Genomic DNA, 24037 nt, shown 5'->3' on the forward strand with positions numbered 1-24037 from the left:
CGTAGACTTCATAGTACCCAGACTATAAAATTGGGGACTAGAGCAACTACGTCGGAAGAGGAGCTGGGTATCCCCAACTTAACTAAGCAAATGAGGGATGAGTTTGTGAGAAAAGTCATACAAAACGAGCAATGGCGGGAATCCCAGTTTCGGATTCTGCATAAGGCAACTTAAGCATTTAATCTCTCCTACAAAGATGCCCCATCCCATTACCTAAGACAGTGTCCAAAGTGCTCTCTCCCAAAAGCCAGACTCCTACATAGGTTTCAGATACGGGCAGTCCCATAAACTATCTGGTCGCAAGCAGTGGAATTCATGGAAAAAATTTGGGGAGTAGAAGTGCTGCTCAAATCAGAGCAATGCATCTTCCAATATATACCAAGAGGTACAATCCGAAATAGAAGGATCGGGGGTAGCCGGTCATGTCAGTGAAAAAGTTGATATTGAGACATTGGATACAGGACAAACCCCCATCGTGGGAGGATGTATTAGGGACAATGAAGCAGGTGCTCCATATGGAGAGGCTGGAAATGGAGAGACAAAGAAAAAGTAGTGAGTAAATTCCTTAAGAAGTGGAGACAATTCATAGAATCCACGTTGACAGATGAGGAAATTAGGGAACTGATTTCCCACTTCACTCAGACTGCTTGGTATTTGGAGGTGCAAGTGGGAGGGAAGCTGGGTAAACTGCAGGAGAAACAGCTCAGTATTGAAGATGAGGCAAACTACTCGGAGGACCCTGGCAGAGTGATGAAGGATTAAAACGACACTGAGAAGAGATGTTATGGGGGGGGGGGCTTGTGTTCTTTTTGAGGGATGCTATAAACTAGACAATGTAATCGAAGATCTGTACCCATCTTATCAAATGTATACGTTTGATATTATTGTCAATTTACCCTGTCTTTCTAAATAAAAAATAAAATACACAAAAAAAAAAAAAAAAAAAAAACACACATGTCGCTGAAAAATTCTAACCATATAGACAAATCCTCCTTAATTTTCTTGCACAGTAGCACATGAAAAACCTGATTAAGAACTCCAGAAATTTTTGCAGCCAATTGCCAACAAAAAACACGACCCATTGGCATAACCCTAGAAGCAAATACCAAAAGACCCAATACAGACTGAATTTCTTTTACTGTCGCTTTTCTTCTACCCAACAAATCGGATATAGTAGAACAGTATTTTAGCAACGGAAGACTAAACTCGCCCTTCACAGAGTCAATGAGAATGCACAAATATGCTAAACAATTACCCAGATAAACACAGTCTCATCAGCTGCTAAAGGAACACCAAACTCTGAACAAATACCCCCAAAATTAACTTAAGAGATCTGAACAAACTGACGAATCACCTGGACCGATAAACAAACGTCGCAACGGTCCACTCAAGAAAAGAAGAAAAAACTTAAAAATAAAAACAAGAAAGAATACCCCATTGATAAAGAACCCTGAAAATAAAAACCAAGTGAACTAAAAGCAGAAGGATGTACAGGCAACAGGCGGATAGCTGACTGAAAGTCAGCTTTAGCCATTAACCACTTCAACCCCGCTAGCTAAAACCCCCTTCATGACCAGGCCACTTTTTACACTTCTGCACTACACTACTTTCACCGTTTATCGCTCGGTCATGCAACTTACCACCCAAATGAATTTTACCTCCTTTTCTTCTCACTAATAGAGCTTTCATTTGGTGGTTCTTTATTGCTGCTGACATTTTTACTTTTTTTGTTATTAATAAAAATGTAACGATTTTTTTGAAAAAAAAATGTCATTTTTCACTTTCAGCTGTAAAATTTTGCAAAAAAATATAAATACATCCATATATAAATTGTAACGGATCTCCTAGCACCCCGACAGGGTACCTCCGTCGATAGATGCTCCTAGTGCTTTCCGAGGACTCCAAGCACTCCACTTGACACCGTACGCCCTGCAGACCCCACGAACCGCCGCAGCTTGGTTGGGGCCTCACCGTCCTCCACCCACGCTGGACGTACGACAAGGCTCCAGGCTCCAGTGGGTGAACCTCTCCTACAGCCAGAGAGCAGGAACAGCTCTTACAAGAGCTAGTAGTTATGCCAGGGGAGTATAGCAAATCTTCAGCGTATAGCAATCCCCCAGTTTTGATCAGTTATCCAAACACCAGTCTCAGCATGATGAAGGATAAAACAGGAACACTTTATTGAGGGCTACTCGCCCGTATTTATGCAGGTCCATATCTGGTGGACACGCCCCCAGGGGACCAGAATGGAGACTGCGACACACCGAACAGATACAGCACATCCCCACAATGCATCATGGTTTCCTCCTCTCTGCCCCAGAGACAACCGAGGGATAATCCAATTATCTCTCAGGACAAAGGGGAGATCGCCAATACACATGCGGGGACAACAGGACAGAAATCACCAGTTAAACACACAATGTCACACCCTCCCAGCAACCACAGACATTTAACATATTCCCAGATAGCTCAAGTCTGAGTGCATATCATTAGGTGAATGGCACTCAGACCACACGAATACAATTAAACTAGCCATCTGGGTACCCTCACATAATAAAATACAATTCCAAAGACAGATTTAAGCTGTGCGGCCGGCCTGTGTTCTTTAAAGTTAGTATGGGCCATAATCCTGAGGCAAGAGGCTAGCAACCAGCCCCCTCCAAAACACTGTGGCGAGGTTGGTTTCGTCACATAAATATTTCGCCAAATTTATTGTTCTACATGTCTTTGATAAAAAAAAAAAAATGGTTTAGGTAAAAATAGCGTTTACAAACTATGGTAGAAAAAGGTGAATTTCCGCTTTTTGAAACAGCTCTGACTTTCTGAGCACCTGTCATGATTCCTGAGGTTCTACAATGCACAAACAGTAGAAAAACCCCTCAAATGACCCCATTTCGGAAAGTAGACACCCTAAGGCACAGTGAGTTCATAGAACTTTTTATTTTTTGTCACAAGTTAGCGGAAAATGATGATTGTTTTATTTTATTTTTTCCTTACAAAGTCTCATATTCCACTAACTTGCGACAAAAAATAAAAAATTCTAGGAACTCGCCATGCCCCTCACGGAATACCTTGGGGTGTCTTCTTTCCAAAATGGGGTCACTTGTGGCGTAGTTATACTGCCCTGGCAATTTAGGGGCCCATATGTGTGAGAAGTAGTTTGCAATCAAAATCTGTAAAAAAATGACTGGTGAAATCCGAAAGGTGCACTTTGGAATGTGGGTCCCTTTGCCCATCTAGGCTTCAAAAAACTGTCACACATCTGGTATTACCGTACTCAGGAGAAGTTGGGCAATGTGTTTTGGGGTGTCATTTTACATATAACCATGCTGGGTGAGAGAAATATCTTGGCAAAAGACAACTTTTCCCATTTTTTTATACAAAGTTGGCATTTGACCAAGATATTTTTCTCACCCAGCATGGGTATATGTAAAATGACACCCCAAAACACATTCCCCAACTTCTCCTGAGTACGGCGATACCAGATGTGTCACACTTTTGCGCATCTAGGCTGCAAAAGTTCCCAAATTCCTTTTAGGAGGGCATTTTTAGACATTTGGATCCCAGACTTCTTCTCACGCTTTAGGGCCCCTAAAAAGCCAGGGCAGTATAAATACCCCACATGTGACCCCACTTTGGAAAGAAGACACCCCAAGGTATTCAATGAGGGGCATGGCGAGTTCATAGAAATGTATTTTTTTGGCATAAGTTAGCGGAAATTGATTTTTTTTTTTGTTTTTTCTCACAAAGTCTCACTTTCTGCTAACTTAGGACAAAAATTTAAATCTTTCATGGACTCAATATGCCACTCAGCGAATACCTTGGGGTGTCTTCTTTCCAAAATGGGGTCAGTTGTGTGGTGTTTGTACTGCCCTGGCATTTGAGGGTCTCCGCAATCATTACATGTATGGCCAGCATTAGGAGTTTCTGCTATTCTCCTTATATTGAGCATACAGGTAATGAGATATTTTTTTTTTCCGTTCAGCCTCTGGGCTGAAAGAAAAAATGAACGGCACAGATTTCTTCATTCGCATCGATCAATGTGGATGAAAAAAATCTCTGCCCAAAAAAAAAAAAAAAAAAAAGGAGGGGAAAGGCGTCTGCCATGACATAGGAGCTCCGCCCAACATCCATACCCACTTAGCTCGTATGCCCTGGCAAACCAGATTTCTCCATTCACATCAATCGATGTGGATGAATAAATCATTGCCGGGATTTATTTATTTTTTTACATAAAGTGTTTGCCAAAGCATAGGAACGCCGCCTCCTCCTCAGCTCGCAAACGTATCTGTTACTGCAGAGTAGAAATCTCGTCTTGCAGCGCCGCATACACCGACTTGCGTGTAATCTGACAGCAGCGCAATGCTTCTGTCAGAATGCAAATCAGTGCTGCAGCTAGGCGATCGGTTGGTCCACCTGGAAGGTAAAAAAAAAACAAAAGAAAAACAAAAAAAAAAAAAACACAAACAACAGGCCGCAACGCAATTATTTAAATTAACTTTGGAACAGAACATATAAACTTTAACTTTTTGAACTATACATTAACCTTTTTGCTTACTGGTGGTTTTTTGTTTTGTTGTTTTTTTACCTTTATAGAACAAACCTCTCCTTCCCCCATGGGTCAATGTGCAAAGCGCAAATTGCCCAAAGATGTGGCGAAGTGCGTTATGCACTTTGTCCCAGGTGAAAGGAGAGGTTTGCAGCAGCTGTATGTGAATGGGCCCTAATAGCCCTGTGTGCCTGTCCTGGTGAGATGATCCCTATGCTAGGTGTACCTGTGTGTGGCACTTCCAGAAACACTCTCCAAAGCATAGGGCAGGGTGGTCAGGACAGAAATAGCGGGTGTCACGCCTTATTCCACTCCTGCTACAGACATAAAAAATTTTGGGGTGGCGGTCGGTTTGAGGTACCAGTAACGACACTGGGGAAATGTCGCTCGTGTAGACGGCTAACTATACTGGTGGATGGGGCCACGGAACCTCCTGGGTACAGGAGGTTCTCGATGATCTCTTCCTGAAATTTGAGGAAGGATCCAGTTCTCCCAGCCTTACTGTAGAGAACAAAACTATTATACAGAGCCAATTGAATTAAATATACAGACACCTTCTTATACCAGCGTCTGGTTCTGCGGGACACTAAATACGGAGCCAACATCTGGTCATTGAAGTCCACCCCTCCCATGAGCAAATTATAGTCGTGGACTGAGAGGGGCTTTTCAATGACACGGGTTGCTCGCTCAATTTAGGATTGTCGTGTCTGCGTGAATGGAGGAGAGCATGTAAACGTCACGCTTGTCTCTCCATTTCACCGCGAGCAGTTCTTCGTTACACAGTGCAGCCCTCTGCCCCCTTGCAAGACGGGTGGTAACGAGCCGTTGGGGGAAGCTCGCATGGTGCCACAGGCGCCAATCCGTTCTAGAAACAAATGCCTAAAGAGGGACACACTTGTGTAAAAATTGTCCACATAAAGATGGTACCCCTTTCCGAATAAGGGTGACACCAAGTCCCAGACTGTCTTCCCACTGCTCCCCAGGTAGTCAGGGCAACCGACCGGCTCCAGGGTCTGATCTTTTCCCTCATAGATCCGAAATTTGTGGGTATAGCCTGTGGCCCTTTCACAGAGCTTATACAATTTGACCCCATACCGGGCGCGTTTGCTTGGGATGTATTGTTTGAAGTCAAGGCGCCCGGTAAAATGTATCAGGGACTCGTCTACGCAGATGTTTTGCTCAGGGGTATACAAATCTGCAAATTTCAGGTTGAAATGGTCTATGAGGGGCCGAATTTTTTGGAGCCGGTCAAAAGCAGGGTGGCCTCTGGGACGGGAGGTGCTGTTATCACTAAAGTGCAGGAAACGCAGGATGGTCTCAAATCGTGTCCTGGACATAGCAGCAGAGAACATGGGCATGTGATGAATTGGGTTCGTGGACCAATATGACCGCAATTCATGCTTTTTAGTTAGACCCATGTTGAGGAGGAGGCCCAGAAAAGTTTTAATTTCGGAAACTTGGACTGGTTTCCACCGGAAAGACTGGGCATAAGAGCTTCCCGGGTTGGCGGATATAAATTGTGTGGCATACCGATTTGTTTCGGCCACGACTAAGTCCAAGAGCTAAATAAATCCCAGGGCCGAACCGATCTGAGCTGTCTCAACCCGAACTCCAGACTGGGCAGTGAAAGGGAAAACTACAGGTGCGGCTGAAGTTGGGGACTGCCAATCAGGGTTTGCCAGCACCTCAGGGATTCTAGGGGCTCTACGGGCACGTCTTTGCAGGTGGCTGCGACGGGGTCACTACTGCTCGTGCCACCGTACCAGCTTCAACTGCCCTTCTGGTGCTCGCCACTTCACCAGGTTGTATGGCAGTGCTGGTACTAGGTCCAGGAAGGGCTGCGCTGCTGGTGTATGCCTCACCACGTAATCCGACAGCACCAGCCCCACTCTGCTGCTCTTGAAGCGGATCCTGCACAACCTGCGGTCTAGCGACACGGGGCCGGGTACGTCTGGTGCTACCAGGGACCTCAGCCTCCTCGTCTGAACTTTGGGTCAGAGAGCCACTGCTTTCTACAGGTTCGTATTCTGACCCGCTAGATTCGTCAGATGAGGGTTCCCATTCCTCATCCGACTGGGTCAGAAACCTGTAGGCTTCTTCAGAAGAATACCCCCTGTTTGACATTTGGGCAACTAAATTTAGGGGTATTCCCTGAGACTACCCAAGAAAAAAAAAGCAAGCCTGTCCTACAAAGGGGAGGCTAGCAAAGTACCGGAGGCCGCTGCAAAAAAATATCAAAACAGATTTTTTTTTATCGCCGCAGTGCGTGTAAAGTGAACGTGCAGTGATCAAAAAAAAATATTTTTTTTTGTCACTGCGGTGGGGCGGGCGTGGGTGAACGCACGTGTGGGCGAACGATCAGGCCTGATCGGGCAAACACTGCGTTTTGGGTGGAGGGCGAACTAAAGTGACACTAATACTATTATAGATCTGACCAGTGATCAGTTTTGATCACTTCCAGATACTATAAAAGTACAAATGCTGATTAGCGATACGCTAATCAGCGAATAAGGGACTGCGGTGCGGTGGGCTGGGCGCTAAACTGATCGCTAAACTACCTAACCAAGGGACCTAAACTATACCTAAAACCTAACGGTCAATACCAGTGAAAAAAAAAAAAATGTGACAGTTCGCACTGATCACTTTTTTCCTTTTCACTAGTGATTGACAGGGGCAAGAAGGGGTGATCAAAGGGTTAATTGGGTGCTGGGAGGTGATCTGGGGCTAGTATGTGGTGTTGGTGGGTACTCACAGTGATGTGTGTTCCTCTGCTGGAACCAACCGACCAAAAGAAGGAGCAGAGGAGCACAGCAGCCATATAACCACATCATATTTACTAATATGATGTGGTATCTGGCTGCCTGATTCCTTTTTTTTGAAAATCATCAACCTGCCAGCCGCGATCATTGGCTGGCAGGTTGATGACGAACTTGTCCTTTGAATTTTGCCGGCCCGCGATGCGCATGCGCGGGCCGGCTTTCCCCGAAATCTCGCGTCTCGCGAGAGGACGCACCGCCGCGAAGACGCAATCCTGCGTACGGCGGTCGTGAGCCAGTTAAAGGGGTTCTGCACCTTCATTTAACTGATGATCTATCCTCTGGATAGATCAGCTTCTGATCGGCGGGGGTCCGACACCCGGGACCCCCGCCGATCAGCTGTATGAGAAGGCAGCGTCACTCCAGCAGCCCCGCGGCCTTCTCACTGTTTACCGCCGGGCCGCCCGCCCACTGACGTCACGACTTGTATCAACTAGAGTGGGCGCGGCTAAGCTCCATTCAAGTGAACAGAAACGCTGCCTTCTCATACAGCTGATCGGCAGGGGTCCCGGGTGTCGGACCCCGCCGATCAGAAGCTGATGATCTATCCAGAGGATAGATCATCAGTTAAATGAAGGTGCAGAACCCCTTTAAGGCCCCTTTGCCGAAGCTACACACTAGATCCACTGCAGAATCAAATATAGCGTACTTAATTTCTCCATATCTTTTCCTTTACCGATACGGACAAATGAAAACCTAGAGGAGAAATATCGCAGGGAAGCGCCTCTTTATAGCTTGCCTCTGCCACCCCTCTTTTAGAAACCAAAGGAACAGTTATGGAATCCTCGCTATCGGAGTCCTGGCCCTCCCTTTGCTCGGCTGGCCGCCAAGCATCCACGACATCATCCGCCAAAGTAGCTGGTTCAGCAGGAAGAGTTCTTTTGTCTAAAGAACTACATGACTTCTGGACTTGACCCTTTGCTGCCTGGCCAGACCTGACCCTTGCCTGATCTCTATTCATAAATGCCACCGTGACCTCGGCCTATTTATCAGAATGTATATACTCTGCCTGCCCTGACCTTGTACTGTCCCCAAGTATAGTTTTGGCTGATCCCTTGGTGTTCCCCACCGGAGTTTGTTAACCTACTTGTGTCAGCAGTTACTTGAAAGATCCTTGTACAGAGGGTAAAGGATGAAGACCTGGAGGGCCACTTAGATAATGTCCTTAGTAGTAGGCTCAAGTCTAAGGCTACTAAATCACCGCTCATGTGCACAGCCCCATAGAAATGAATGGGTCCGGATTCAGTGCGGGTGCAATGCGTTTGCGTTCACCTAACGCATTGCACCCATGTGAAAGAGGCCTAAGGCTCTCCAACAATCAGTGTTACCATACACCTACTGGAGATGCTGACTATCTAGGATCTCCTCCTAAACTGCTGCCTGACGATCATTTCAGAAGGACTGCAGAAGTATGGTTCAGAAGAGTGTAAGCACTCACAGTAACATTATAGACATCTGTATAGTGACAATAGTGATTTAAGGGGCACACTATATGGGTTTGATAAAAACCAAACAGAATTTCCCAAGAACATCTGACTCCTCCATATAGCATCTCAAAGATACTGGCCAAATGAGTGGCGAATGAGTTAACAGTAAAGCAACATGACACCTATCCTGCAGCTGCCCTGTCTCCGGATAGTCTAGAGCTGCTCTGTGTGGCCACTTTTAGAAGGCGATATGAGCCAGAATGGAAGGCCACCTATTTCAGTTTTTATAGTTGCACCCTACTCCTAGATTAGAAGTACATTGGAAAAGAACTAAAACCAAAACCAAACCAAAACTATTATAAATATTTACTAATTCGAAATGTAAAAGTATTACATAGTTAAAATATTTATCAAAACACTGCAACCTTTATGCTAAGGGTACTGTCACACTTGCGGCAGAGGATTTCAGTCGCTGGAACTACCTGCCGGATGCATCAAAACACATGCAAACTGATGGTATTTGTCATATGGATCAGGATCCTGATCCGTATGACAAATGCAGTGAAATGCTGGATCCGTCTATCCGGTGTCATCTGGAAAAACGGATCCAGCATTTTTTTCACATTTTTTGCGGTATGAGCATGTGTAGACTGCAACGCCGGATCCTGCATTAATCCATGTCAATGGGGGGAAAAAAAATGCCTAATCCGGCATTCCGGCAAGTGTTCCGCATGCTGCGGTATTATCTCCATCCTGAAAAGTCAAATAGACTTAACTGAAGACATCCTGAACGGATTTCCTCTCCATTCAGAATGCATGGGGATAAAAACGAATCAGTTCTTTTCTGGTATTGAGCCCCTAGGACGGAACTCAATGCCAGAAAAGAATAACGCTAGTGTGAAAGTACCCTAAAGCTACACGTAACCATTGCAGTCCACAGGAAAACAATGAGTAACATGACACATAGGTAACTGGCTATTTTTCCTAAAAGAAACTTAGCAAAAAATGGCAGTACAAAAAAAAAATGTCTGACACCACGCGGGCCTCTGGACTTCATGTGAGGGACGCATGTGGGAAAAATGAGGCGCCATCTTGAGAGCTGGATATTATGGGGATATCTAATGTAACCTAACTTACAAACACATGTGAATCTTGAATATGACTGGCTATTTGTGATATACAAAAAGCTGTACGTCGAGGTGCAGGCATCTCCTTTTAGGTCAGTACAGCATTTGTATGTATAAATATTGATTATATTGTATTATGCAATTGTTGCATTATTTGTACCATTCTGACATTTACTTTTTATTTTTTTACTTCTGATGTTGCATAGTAGGCCAAATTTCTACAGACATAATATGCGGAGGCCATTCAGGCACTAGACAAATGAAGATTGTACTATGCACTTTATGTGGGGTTTATGAGATTTAGCTGATGCATTGTTCCATTTACTGTATGTTTATGATCTCTCATAAGGGCATGCTGATACTACGTCATTCGCTTATTTTCATTGAGATCCTCCAGAATGGCATCTATTAGAGAAACCTTAAACAATTTACCAATGACAGATGGTAGACTTACCAGCCTATAGTCTCTGGGCTCTGTTTTTGACCCTTTTTTGAATAATGGCACTTTATTTGCCAATCCTGTGCAACACTCTGACAATCTAGAGTTCTTAAAGTGCAACTGTCATTCTATTATTTATTTTTGTAACGTGTAGGGGCAGTGATACTGACCTTTTTTGTAATATACTTTAATTACTGAAATCGTACATTTCTATTAAAAAAAATAGCTCCAAAGTGGCTCATTTTGAGCCTTAGAAAGGCTTCTCTGTCTTCTGTTTATATAACACAGTCAATGTTGAGTAAGTGTCCACTTTTTTTTTTTCAAATAGAAATGTACGATTTCAGTAATTAAAGTATATTACAAAAATGATCAGCATCACTGCCCCTACACATTACAAAAAATAAAAAATATGAATGACAGTTACACTTTAAATATCAGAAATAAGGGTCGATCTATGACATTACTTAATTAGCTTAGAATATGGGAGTGTAAACCATCTGGTTCCAGTGATTTGTCCATTTTAATTTTTTTTAAGACAATGCTGCACTTCTTCCAGGGTGAGACAAACCACTTTTAACGGAGAATTCACTTTTAGGCTAGGTCTAGATGACGACATTTAGGGCACAACTACACTGCAACATTTGTCGTGCAACATTTTGTTGCACCAATGCCGCGCAACAATTTTTATAATGGCAGTCTATGGTGTCGCACTGCAACATGCGACATGCTGTGACTGCGACAGTTGCAGAAAAATCCATCTCTAATGAGATTTTTCTGTGACTGTTGCGTCGCAGTATGTCGCATGTTGCAGTGCGACACCATAGACTGCCATTATAAAAATTGTTGCGCGACATTGGTGCAACAAAATGTTGCGCGACGAATGTCGTCGTGTAGACCTAGCCTTACACTCTGCATTTCATGGGACAGTTTACTTTCCTAGTAGAGAAAAAAAAAAATATATAAATTTAATAGCTTTACTTTCTCATCATCGCCCTTTACAACTCCCCAGGTTTCAGGGACAGAACAACATCACATGATACATGTCATAGCAAACCACTTGAACTGACTTCAAAGGCCCAACACTCACTCTATTGTCTGGTTGTCTCAGGAGAGTGGGTAAATCCACATATTGCAATGGCATTCTAAATTGTTACTGGCCATTATCATAAGGACACTTATCTCTCCTATGGGACAGGACAGTGCACTTAGTATATGTAGGAGCCCATATTTGGTGTGAGTGAGCTCCTATTTGTATGTATATTATTTATTTGTAATCACAAAGCTGCAACATAAAATATGAAAAAAAAAAGCAGTCTAAAGACTTTCCAAATGCACTGTAGATTAGAACTGAAAATTCAGTTGTGAGGAACACAACACCTTTGTGTTTTTCTTACAGGTGATAAACTGTACTCTGCAGTGTTTTCCATTGTTTTTGTATTTACCTATCCATCAAGCCACTAATACAGCTGTTTCCTCCACTCAAGTGCTGACTGGATATGTTCCAGAGTCTTCCTGTTCAGCTGCATATATTGCAAATGCAGATGAACAGGAAGACTCCAGAACACATCTGGTTGGGACTGAAGCAGAACAGCTCACAGTCAGTGGGAATGAAGCAGAGACAGTGGCATAGGCGTGATGACGCAAGGTTAAGTACTTAAGAAATAAAACTTTCATTCACATGTGGGCTTTCATAAAAAAAAAATTAAAAAAAAGTCTGGAGAACCCCTTTAACTGCTATGGCAAAGTCATGTGGTTCTGCTCCTTCAATGACAAAGCATACTCAGACAGATTGTTATGGAATTTTAATAAGCCAACATTTCCTCTTTTTCTAATAGAGGGGGAGGACAGCCACCTCCTCTCCCAGCTGCCTGACACATGGAATGTAGCTAGTAACAGATCCCTGGGGGGCCCAAGGGGCAACAGCTGAGCTGCTTAGTCTTGACTTATCATTGTGTAAGCAATATCTGACCACGTCAATATAACCATCAGAAACGCTCTTGATAATTTTTGTTGGGCAAGGCTACTTTCACACTCGTGTTTTGGCTTTCTGTTTGTGAGATCCGTTATGGAATGGAAAAGGATCCGCTCAGAATGCATCAGTTTGCCTCCGATCAGTCTCATTCCGCTCTGGATGCGGACACAGAAACACTGCCTGCAGTGTTTTCAGGGCTCCAGATGGCGACCAAAATTAATTTACAAATGGCGACAAGACGGAACTGCCGGCCGGATCCACCAGTGCGTAGACTGGAAGGATGGATCCGGCATTTTGAATGCCAGATCTGGCACTAATACATTCCTATGGGGAAAAATGCTGGATCCACTACGGTTTTCTCTTTTGCCTGATCAGTCAAGATGACTGAACTGAAGACATCCTGAACGGATTGCTCTCCATTCAGAATGCATGGGGATATGCCTGCTCAGTTCTTTTCCGGTATTGAGCCCCTGTGATGGAACTCTATGCCGGAAATGAAAAACGCTAGTGTGAAAGTACCCTAAAATATTAAGTTTAAATCCCTCCTTTCCCAGTTTTACATATAAAATATATAAACAATAAATAAACATATTAAATAGCGCTGCGTCTGAAGAGTCCAGAATATTAAATAATTTAAAAATATCTCCTATGCAATGAGCGCCGTAACAGAGATAAATAAATAAAAACCATGCGATTCGCCATTTTTTAGTCACCTTGTCACCCTAAAAAAATAGGATAGGACTGTTCGATCTGATCGGCGTAGCGTTGTTACGATACCAAAATTTTGATTTGGTTTCGATTTGGCGACTAAAAATGCAATTTGGCTCTTCAGTTCAGGAGCCAATGGCTACTATTTTTTTTTTTTTTTGTCTGGAGCACTGGTTTTGCTGTCCGCTTGACTAAACTGAGCCAAACGGATCCGTCCTGGCACACAATGCAAGTCAATGGGGACGGATCCGTTTTCTCTGACACAATCTGGCGCAATAGAAAACGGATCCGTCTCCCATTGACTTTCAATGGAGTTCATGACTGATCCGTCTTGGCTATGTTACAGATAATACAAATGAATCCGTTCATGACGGATGCACGCGGTTGTATTATTGTAACTGATCCGTTTTTTGCAGATCCAGAACGGATCCACCCAAAACACAAGTGTGAAAGTAGCCTAACATTACAATGACTAAACCATTTTTCTGCATTTATAGTGTCAAAAAGCTTAAAGAAGGTACATGCTTGATTTAAAGAAAAAAGAAACACTAGTGAAGAAAGGCTAATATCATGAGAACTCACAACAGTGTGGCATGTAGACACATAGAACACTTTGCAACAAAGTTCCTACAATCTCAAAACATTCCATTCAGACCAAATGCACACGGCCGTGAGCGGTCCGTGGTATCCTGCTGACAGCAGGAGCGCACAGTGTTATTGGTTGCCATGACGCCAAACGCTTCATGCCACACTACAGTAATACACTAGTATGAGTGCATTCAGCCTAATGGAAACATTTAGTTCATAATCGATATACAGCAGCAAAAAGTGACAAGTAGCTGGAATCAGGTTAGCACAGAAAACTTCAAATAGTCAGTGGGGCACATTTGCAAAGACCAGTGTTTTCACGCTGGCGGAGGATTCATCGCACTACAATGACAGCATCAGCCCGCTACATTGTTTCCCAGCCAAATGGTAGTCGAGCTTAGTCTCATCTCACCTTAAGTCTACGTGCACACGAACGTGGTTTGGTTCTGCATCCGAGCCACATTTTTTCCCGGATCGGGCGCGAACCCATTCACTTCAATAGGGCCGCAAAAGATGAGGACAGCACTCCGTGTGCTCTCCGCATCTGTTGCTCCATTCCGTAACCCTGCAAAAAATTAAATAAATAGAACATGTCCTATTCTTGTCAGTTTTGCGGACAAGGATAGGCATTGTTACAATGGATCCTCAAAAAAAAAAAAAAAAAGCCATACGGACGTCATCTTTTTTTTGCAGACCGCAAAAACACAAACGTTCGTCTGCATGTAGGCCAAGTTTTACAGTAACCTTATTCTGTGAATTTTTAAAAAAATATTTAGCTGACAGCAGGACAGAATATTTTAGGGCCTGATCTACCTACACTGGTTCAAATATAGTATACCTTCATCTGGCAGTCTTGAAATGTAGTCAGGGCAATGCGACATGGACACAAATGAATGACAACACCCAAAGAGTCCACATTTAACTGACACCATGATTGACAGAGACACATAATATTTACCCCATGGGATGTTTACAAGCCATAGCTGTAGTATGAACATTTATGTATGATAGTATGATAGTCATTTGGGCTACAGGAAAGAAACTGTTAACTGTCAAATTCAACTGCTACATTTGCACACATATAAAGGGCAGAATTTTGTGACTTTTTAAAAAGTCGCACATCATAAAGGAAACAATATTGGAGTCATTTATCAAACTAGTGTAAAGCAGAACTGGATTAGTTGCCCATAGCAGCCAATCAGATTCAACCTTTCATTATTGACAGCTCCTTTGGAAAGGGAAAGGTGGAATCTGATTGGTTGCTATGGGCAACTAAGCCAGTTCTACTTTACAGCAGTTTGATAAATGACCCCATATGTGTTCTAATCTGTAATCTCGAAGAACTTTTAACTAGAAAGAGGTGAAGCTCATCAAAAAAAAAGTCACAAGGTGTCACAAAAACATGCATAAAATGCTGCACGCATCACTTGTAACTGTCACGGTACCTTCTGTGACAGAGGTTAGAAGATCGGAAAAATCGTTGACTGCACGTGAGGTTAACTGACAATCTCTTGATTCTCAGTGTTGTGGTTTGGTAATGACCACACCTCTTGCCAGGTGCATCCTGTGGTCATTACTGCATTCCATACTTAATTTGGTCTCACACTTCATACCATGCGGTTGATATTCTCTACTTGGATTTGGAAAAGTTGGTGTGTGGACCCTACCTGTGTTCCTGCTCATCCATTCTCTATAAGATAAGTTGTATTGCTCTTTGTATTTGGTTGTTCCCCTGTGCTTGTTGTTACTAGGCCTCAGGGAGACACTGGTTTGTTCACCTGGGAAGGAACCAGTAGTCTCATTCCCTGGCCCTACCTAGGGCATTTCAGGGCTCCTAGAGTCTAGGTTCTGGCGTATGTATTTTCCCACCTTCAGTGTCTATACATACTGACAGGAAGTCAGGGCCAGGTTTAGGCCTCTTTCACACGGGCGAGTTTTCCGTGCGGGTGCGATGCGTGCAGGGAACGTATTGCACCCGCACTGAATCCTGACCCATTCATTTCTATGGGGCTGTGCACATGAGCAGTGATTTTCACACATCACTTGTGCGTTGAGTGAAAATCTCAGCATGTTCTATATTGTCCGATTTTCACGCGACAGCAGGCCCCATAGAAGTGAATGGGAAGCGTGAAAAATTGCATAGCATCCGCAAGCAAGTACGGATGCGGTACGATTTTCACGCACGGTTGCTGGGAGACGATCGGGATGGAGACCCGATCATTATTATTTTCCCTTATAACATGGTTATAAAGGGAAAATAATAGCATTCTGAATACAGAATGCATAGTAAAACAGCGCTAGAGGGGTTAAAAAATAAATAAATAAAATAAAAAATTAACTCACCTTAGTCCACTTGATCGCGAAGCCGGCATCTCCTTGTGTCTCCTCTGCTGAACAGGACCTGGGGTGAGCTGCTGCATTAAATAGAGGTTAAGGACCTTTGATGACGTCACTCCGGTCATCACATGGTACGTCACATGATCTTTTACCATGGTGATTCACCATGGTAAAAGACCATGTGATGACCGGAGTGACGTCATCAAAGGTCCTTAACCTCTATTTAATGCAGCAGCTCACCACAGGTCCTGTTCAGCGCTTTTTTTTTTATCCCTCTAGCGCTGTTTTACTATGCATTCTGTATTCAGAATGCTATTATTTTCCCTTATAACCATGTTCACGCAAATCACGCATTTTCCCGCAACGCACCCGCCTCTTATCCGGGCAAAAAAACTGACGTCCGTGTGAAAGAGGCCTTAGGGGCTTCCTTGGACTTGATCTTTTCCCCACTGCCTAGCCCTGTGTCCCTCCCCTGTATTCGTGACAGACGTCATTACGTCGCAAAACTGGCACAGCAGATTTGCTACATGTCCCCCAAAGTGCGTTAAAAAAAAAAAAAAAAAAGCATATTTTGTTTAACGCAATTAAAAGGGTTATGCGTACCTGGAAAACCCACCCACAAAGAACAGCCCCTCATACAGAGGATACTTACCTGGTTCCCGATGCCCTTCCAGATCCCTCCACTGGCTGACTGCTGCATCTCCCCAGCATGCAGATCACAACATCCATTCATGGGCTTTTTGTACATGCTCCCTTTGCGTCACATGTGATGTCACACGTGACACAAGAGGTCAATTCACCGTTGCGTCGTGCTATTGGCTGCACACCTCGTCAACGAATTTTGAGATCTACATAATTGGGAGATGCAGCAACAGCCATGGAGGGATCTGGAAGGACAGATTTCAGTTTTTTTGCTTTTTTTTATGGATTCAGATGAGCAACAAAAGCTATATCTTTGATAAATGGGGTTCCTACATTCAGATCATGCTCATCAGTTGTAGCATTGTGTTTTAGGCACATGGGTGTAGCTATGAACTCTGTGCACTCTTAAAGAGGACCTTTCACCGATTATTACACTGTGAACTAAGTATACAGACATGGAGAGTGGCGCCCAGGAGATCTCACTGCACTTACTGTTATACCTGGGCGCCACTCCGTTCTCCCGGTATCTCCGCTCACTAAGTTATAGTAGGCGGAGTCTGCCCTTGTTCTTCTGTAGCGCTGCCCAATCGCATCGCAGAGCTCACAGCCTGGGAGAAAATAACCTCCCAGGCTGTGAGCTCTGCGCTGCGATTGGCCAGCGCTAAAGCAGAACAAGGGCAGACTCCGCCTACCATAACTTAGTGACTGAAATCTCCGCCTACTATAACTTAGTGACCGGATATACCGGAGGGCATAGCGGGAGAACGGAGAGGCGCCCAGGGATAATAGTAAGTGCAGTGAGATCCCAGGGCGCCGCTCTACATGTCTGTATACTTAATTCACATTGTAATAAATCGGTGAAAGGTCCTCTTTAAATACAGCTTTGGAGAATCTGTCAAAGAGACAAACCTTGCCAAACTGTCTTCATAAAAGTGAGCTTATAGTATGTGGCTAAGAAAAACGTGGGGAGGGGCAGTGAGGCTAGGTACCTTTTATTAGGGCATGTGAAAAGATCTTTAATTGGAAGGGGGTCACATTCCTCACAAGTGACTCAACACTGCAGCGAGCTGGAGCTTAGATGTTCTACTCATAAGGATAGGGCTACTTTCACATTAGCGTTTTTTTGCAGATCCGTCATGGATCTGCAAAAATGCTTCCATTACAATAATACAACTGCATGCATCCGTCATGAATGGATCCGGTTGTATTAGGTCTTCTAAAGCCATGATGGATCCGTCTTGAACACCATTGAAAGTCAATAGGGGACGGATCCATTTTCTATTGTGCCAGAGAAAACGTTTGGCTCCGCTTCGTCAGGCGGACAGTAAAACGCTGCAGGCAGCGTTTTGGTGTCCGCCTCCAGAGCCGAATGGAGACCTATCGGAGGCAAACTGATGCATTCTGAGTGGATCCTTTTCCATTCAGAATGCATTAGGGCAAAACTGATCCGTTCAGGGCTCTCAAAAGCGGTCCAAAACGGATCTCACAAACGGAAAGCCAAAACGTTAGTGTGAAAGTAGCCCTAGACCTACAATAGTCTCATTCATTTATGCTGGGATATAACAGATCTGTTCATTGTAAGGCCTTGTTCACATCTCCGTCTGGAGATCGGGAAGGCTGCTCTGGCACAGAGAAATCTGTCGGATCCTCTACTTCACCACCAGTTCCCCACTGACTGCAATGGAGTCCGGCAGTGATCCAGCTGATTTCCAGCATAAATGCCGGGTTTCAACTGGACAAAAACGGTTACATGCATTTGCACTGAATCAGGCTGTCGAATCTCCAAAACGCTGAGGTCCAGGTGCCCAGGAAATCACATACAGCATATGGGTGGGGCACACAGTACTGATCAGGGAATGGCTTGTCCATGGTCATATGAAGCTTTTGGATGTCATAAAGTGAAGATGCTGAAGTAACTGATCACACTTCAGACTTAGTCCAAATAGCAATGGTGCCACACACCTTGTAATGTGAAGGTGCTCGCAAAAAGACTTGCAGCCCGGTAACTGATTTCATCAATTTGCAGCATACTTCTTGAAGATGAAAATTACATCACATTTTTGGATAACATAGGGTTAATCACGTTATTCTCAGCATGAGGCAAACGATATCCAGGTTCTTTCCAGCATAGACCTTTATTAAGCCATATCTGGAGTAGACAAAGGTATGGCGACAAGGGACGGATGCCTCCCCATGCGCGTACATGCGGCGGTAACTGCCACTTGTCACCATACCTTTGTCTACTCCAGATATATGGTTTAATAAAGGTCTATGACCGAAACATTGCTTGAAAGAACCTGGATATTGTTTGCCTCATGCTGAGAATAACTTGATTAACCCATTGTTATCCAACAGATGTGATTTAATTGGCATCTTCAAGAAGTATGCTGCAAATTGATTGAACCACACTTCAGAGTTAGTCCCCATTCACTAGGTGACATCCCAGGACATCTGCAGCAAGTCTCAGCACAACTTACCCTGACCAAGTTGCTGACTGCTGACTGCACAGCGGCCACAGGGGCGGTCAGCTCTGGTATGGCCTTTCCGTCCACCTCCCCTTCTTCATGCATGATGACCAGGTGGGAGATCTGCTGGGCCACCGGCTCCAGGATACTTTCTATAGTTTTGGTGTGGAAGACAGGCATGGCTGCGGCTCTGATAGAACTTGGGGAAAGCCACAAGTGCTGCCCGGGGGCACAGCTGAAACCGATCTCACTATATTCTGCACACAAGCTCCACGCTCTGAGGGCACCGTGCCCAAACCTGCGCTCACCCCTCACCCACAATTCTTGGCAGGCGTGTGCACGGGCAAATATCGATGCACTATGCGCTTTTGATGCCCTTGTCCGAATGTTCTTCCTCGCCCAGCCCGGATATCTTCAGTCTCCGGACACTTCCAGACAACACTCCCAACTCCCGTCTCTCCCGGTGACGTCACCGCACCCCGCCTTTTTCTACGTACGAGAGATTGAGGCCGCCAGGCACCGCCCCCAGGCTTCTTCCTTTACGCTTATTGGCTGCCGCCTAAATAAATCAAGTAAAGTTGCCGAGTTCTTGGAGCCCTTGCCGGCGACGTCACACCCCGTGATCACCTTATAAGGAGAACCCTGGGAGCAGAGAGGGATTCCTAGAGCTATGACGTCATCGGAGAGGGTGAGGGATGTGAAAAGGGAGCTGACGGTTGGTCACCTGAGGATGTATATGGATACAGTGGAGCAAAGTGTGTGCTACATCCATATTTACTGAGGCTAAATGCAGCAAAGTAGTGCCTGGGTGTGCCCCCAGCAGTGTTGCAGGACTGGCACAGACTATCTGGATGTCCTTCATGGCTGCTGTCAAGGGTCTCATTTTGTTCTTTGGAGGAAGTCACATCAATAGTCTGTGGACAATTGGCAAGTCAATCTTTGCTATTGATGGCCACACAGCTGTCGTTTGGTATGAGGTATTTGCCAGTGACTTCCCCAGCCTTTTCCACACATGCCTGCCTTTGAAAGAAAATGGTACAAAATTATTTTTGGCTGTCAGCTTTGTGTGCAGTATGGCATTGAAGGCATGTGGCCATACATGGTCTGAAGCTGTGATAGTGCAGAGTGCATGACACACGTTGCGGAATATGTACGGTTTTCCGTGCTGAAAAGAGCAGTGTAGTACAGGACCAGTGAAAGGTGTGAGATGCACAAATTTCATATACGCTTCTCAGATTTATTTATTTATTGCTGTGAAGAAACTGACTTGTTACAGATTTCCTAATCCAGAGCAGGAAGGTTATGCTTGCTGCAGTTTTCACCCTTTTCTAATGAAGGGTGAGATCTGTGGCAAAACCGCATCTAATCTGCACCAAAAACAGTTATTGTTTTTCAGTTGTGGAAATTTCTTCAAAAATGCACAGGCATGTGAACGCATCCTTATAGAGTACCTGCCTCTTTCTAAGGTTATTTTTGGCCGTTGCTTTGATTTCAGCAAACCCCGCCCGTGTCTTGCATCTTGAGGCGGCCACTACATCCTACTTGCTCTGTCTGCTCATCCCCAGCGTCCTCATCAGAAATATGTCCAGTAATCTTCATCTTGTTCCCTGTGGCATACATTTCGTGGGCACAATGCCTGCTTTCAAAGATTATGGGGCGCATTGATAAAGATTAAGAGGCCTCTTAATAAATTTAGCACATCTTGCTCCAGTGCACTATTTACTAAGACTGTCATAGGAAACTCCAGTCTTAGTAAACTTGCCTCATAGATGTCAGTGGGCGTTTGGTCCACATAACACACCGAAGTTGCGCATATCTGTGTTGTTGTTGTGCAGTCCATGGGGAACACAGAGAGGACATGGCCATGATTCACTGATACCATTCTTGTGATTTTCTGTTGCACTATTCCTGAGAAAATTGGCATGTTAATTGGATCTTTAAAGCATCAAGGGGTGGGCCTGAGCTCCTCCTGAGAACCAGAGCTCTTCTACCCTTACAGTTGCTTCCCGTACCCCCTTGATTGACAAGACAAAGCCCCCCCCCATGGCCCTATAATTTGCAGGCGTGAGATTACAGTGCCAGAGTTCTTACTTGACTCTGCAGTCTTGTGCCTGTGCCGCAGTTTACTATAGGTGCGTGAACAGTAGTCACTTGCACTACTGGAGAAGCAGAGGCAGATGGACTGAGCATGCACCTATGATAGAAACTATTGTTAATTTTTGTTAAGTATTGTGTAATAGGGTTGATCCTGATGACAGTTGCTATTTAGACACAACATTCATTGAATTGAGAAAAAGGATGAAATCAGCAATGTGGCTAATGCCTTCCTGACCGCCGTATATGAACGGAGGAAGTCAGATCTTTAAACATGGCGTCCACTCCAGAGGGCAGCGGGCTCCATTGCCACCAGTTTTCTGTAGTTTGAAACTGTAGACACCTGAGGCTGTCTATGATCGGTGATAACAGCAAGGAGGCGCATTGGTGGTGCATTGTTTGTACTTGGTCACTATAGTTTTACCACATAGGGAAATGGTAAAAACGAAACCCATAAAACGATCTCAGAATTGCTTTTTTACAATTCCGCCCTATTTGTTTTTTCTTCTGGCTTCCCATCACGTTATATGCAGTATATCTAAGTGACTTCCCGAAAAGCAGAGTACATCTACCGCACACTGGTTGGGTGGGCACAGAAGCTGTGCGCATCTGATCAGTATAGGGGCTGTTTTCTTATCTCAGACAATGGGGCATATTGCTAGGATATGCCCGTATTGTCTTATAGGTGCGGGTCCCACTGCTGGGACCCGCAGCTATATCGAGAAGGAGCCCCGAAAGTGAAGGAGAGCGCACGGTGCAGCCGCCCTCCTTCATTTCTATGGGGCCGCCGAAAATAGCCGAGCGCTGTCTCTGCTACTGCCGTCTGCCCCATAGAAATTAATGGGAGCAGGGGCTGCGCATGATTCACTTCTATGGGAGAGGCAGGGATTAGCGCTTGGTGGTGGACAGACCCCCGGGAAATCTGGGGTCCTGCAGCCACAGCGTTCCCCGCTCCTTTCTCGATATAGGTGCGGGTCCCAGCACCTATAATCAGACAAAGGGGGCATATCCTAGTGATATGCCCCCATTGTCTAAGATGGGAATAACCCTTTAAAATGTTGATGCTGGTGGATTGACCCCTCAGGTGCCAGAGTCAATTATGACGACTGCATCTATGGAGTTTGCAGAAGGAGGGGGCTCCCCTGCTGCAATGACAGGGTGCTGATGGTTGCCGTAGCCCCTAGAAGCCTAACAAAGGCATGGACCTGGAAGCCCATGGAAACCCTTCCATGGGCTTCCGGGTCCGTGCCTCTGCACTGCAAAAGATAGAACATGTTCTGTCTTTGACTGCATGTTGTGGATCGCAGACCAATTGAAGTCAAAGAGTTATCACGGTGATGCAGGGTGCACACAGCCAGTGCCCGTATTTAGTGGCATGTAAATGGGGCCCAAGGGTGCATTATGCAACTGTATGTATTATGCAGTCTGCAAAATACAGATGACATCCGTGTTGCATCTACATTATTATTGTTATTTTTTTGCAGATCCGTGGAACATATTTTGTGGCCAAGTATAAGACTTGTTCTAAAGTTTGCGGAACAGACATACGGATGTGAAAAGTACAGGGATCATCCAAATGCACATGTTGCTCTTTCTTTTCTGAACCCTGCATTGTGCCTAAACAGCATTTTGGGACTACATATGGGCTGTTACTGTACTCATGAGAAAATGGGTAACAAATTATGTGGTCCTTTTTCTCCATTTTCAAGAATCTGGGACTAAAGTAACATTTTATTGGAAGAAATGTACATTTTAATTTTCACAGATAAGTATTTCTAATAAACACTTGTGGGGTCAAAATGATCAATAAACTGCTCAATAAATTCCTTCAGGGGTGTAGCTTCCAAAATGAGGGTGGGGGCGTTCCACTATAGGGGTACCTCAGGGTCTCTTCAAATGTGACATGGCACCTAAAAACCATTCCATTAAAATATGACCTCCAAAAACCATATGGCGCTCCTTTCCTTGTGAGCCCTGCAATGTGCCCATACAGCAGTTTAGGACCACATGTGGGATGTGTCTGTACACTGTAGAATCAGGTTAACAAATATTGAGGTTTGTTTTGCTGTTAAACCTTTCTATATTAGTGACAAATAGATAAAAAAATAAAAATAAAAAAAAGTTACATCAGGCTAAGTTGTCACAGCTTTTCATCATTCACAGGGTATATAAAACGCCGGTATTTTTATTTTTTTTTAATCGGGGTTAGGTATGATAAGTGTCCGAAGTGCATGGAGGAGGGAGCGGATCTGGTACACATGCTTTGGTCCTGTCCAGTGATAGGTCGATATTGGGATGAGGTGCAGATTATGATTAATCGCAACTTGGCGCTGTGTCTGCAATTGGACCCTAAAGTTGGGGTATGTGTCAGAAATCGGAGGGAGTGAATTGCTCAAGGTGGCGGTGGGAAGGCTGCTATATGTGGCCTGAAAATTGGTGGCGCAGAGGTGGATCCAGGGGAGTCCGCCAACAATAGGAGTTTGTGAGAAAGGTGAATGATATGCTGGTCATGGAAAAATGTGTGTTTAAGAGGCTGTCCTCAGAAGTTTGAGAAATTGTGGAATGAGTGGTTGTCTCATACTCGCACTGTGTTATAAAATAGGATTGAGAGTGTAATATCCCTATTCATTGGGGGGGGGGGGAGGGGGGTTGGTATAGGCTTTGATTTGGTTTGTGCCTTTGGAATCATTTTTGTACTATGTCCTGGTTTTGCAAAAGTAATCTATATACCAATGCAATTATGCTGGATTATTTACGTTGTCCATTGCTGCATTGGTCTGACACTTGTAGATGTACTATGATATTTTACATTATTGTGGTTTGTATTGTAATGTAATGTGGATCAGATTACTGAAAATGTTCACTATACGTGA

At 44.4% G+C, this 24037-nt stretch overlaps 1 protein-coding gene and 1 long non-coding RNA gene across 5 annotated transcripts in view; one reads left to right on the forward strand and one right to left on the reverse strand.

Moving 5' to 3' along the window:
• The window catches only part of VCL (vinculin), a 207452-nt gene extending 187932 nt beyond the window's left edge, over positions 1-19520 (reverse strand). For 2 of the 4 annotated variants that reach the window (XM_044300269.1, XM_044300267.1), the window contains exon 1: positions 19083-19520. In XM_044300269.1, coding sequence (XP_044156204.1) covers positions 19083-19250 — 168 coding nt within the window. In that variant the 5' untranslated portion in view covers positions 19251-19520. The remainder of the gene's footprint in view (positions 1-19082) is intronic. The other 2 variants (XM_044300270.1, XM_044300271.1) reach the window with 2 other exon arrangements.
• Positions 19521-19646: 126 nt separating this feature from the next.
• Positions 19647-23296, forward strand: LOC122942598. Its single transcript, XR_006390599.1, has 2 exons — positions 19647-19758; positions 22649-23296. It is a non-coding gene; the product is annotated as an uncharacterized LOC122942598 (long non-coding RNA).
• The last annotated feature ends 741 nt before the right edge of the window (positions 23297-24037 follow it).

The sequence above is a fragment of the Bufo gargarizans genome, chromosome 6, assembly GCF_014858855.1.
Source record: "Bufo gargarizans isolate SCDJY-AF-19 chromosome 6, ASM1485885v1, whole genome shotgun sequence".
Classification (NCBI taxonomy): Eukaryota; Metazoa; Chordata; class Amphibia; order Anura; family Bufonidae; genus Bufo; species Bufo gargarizans.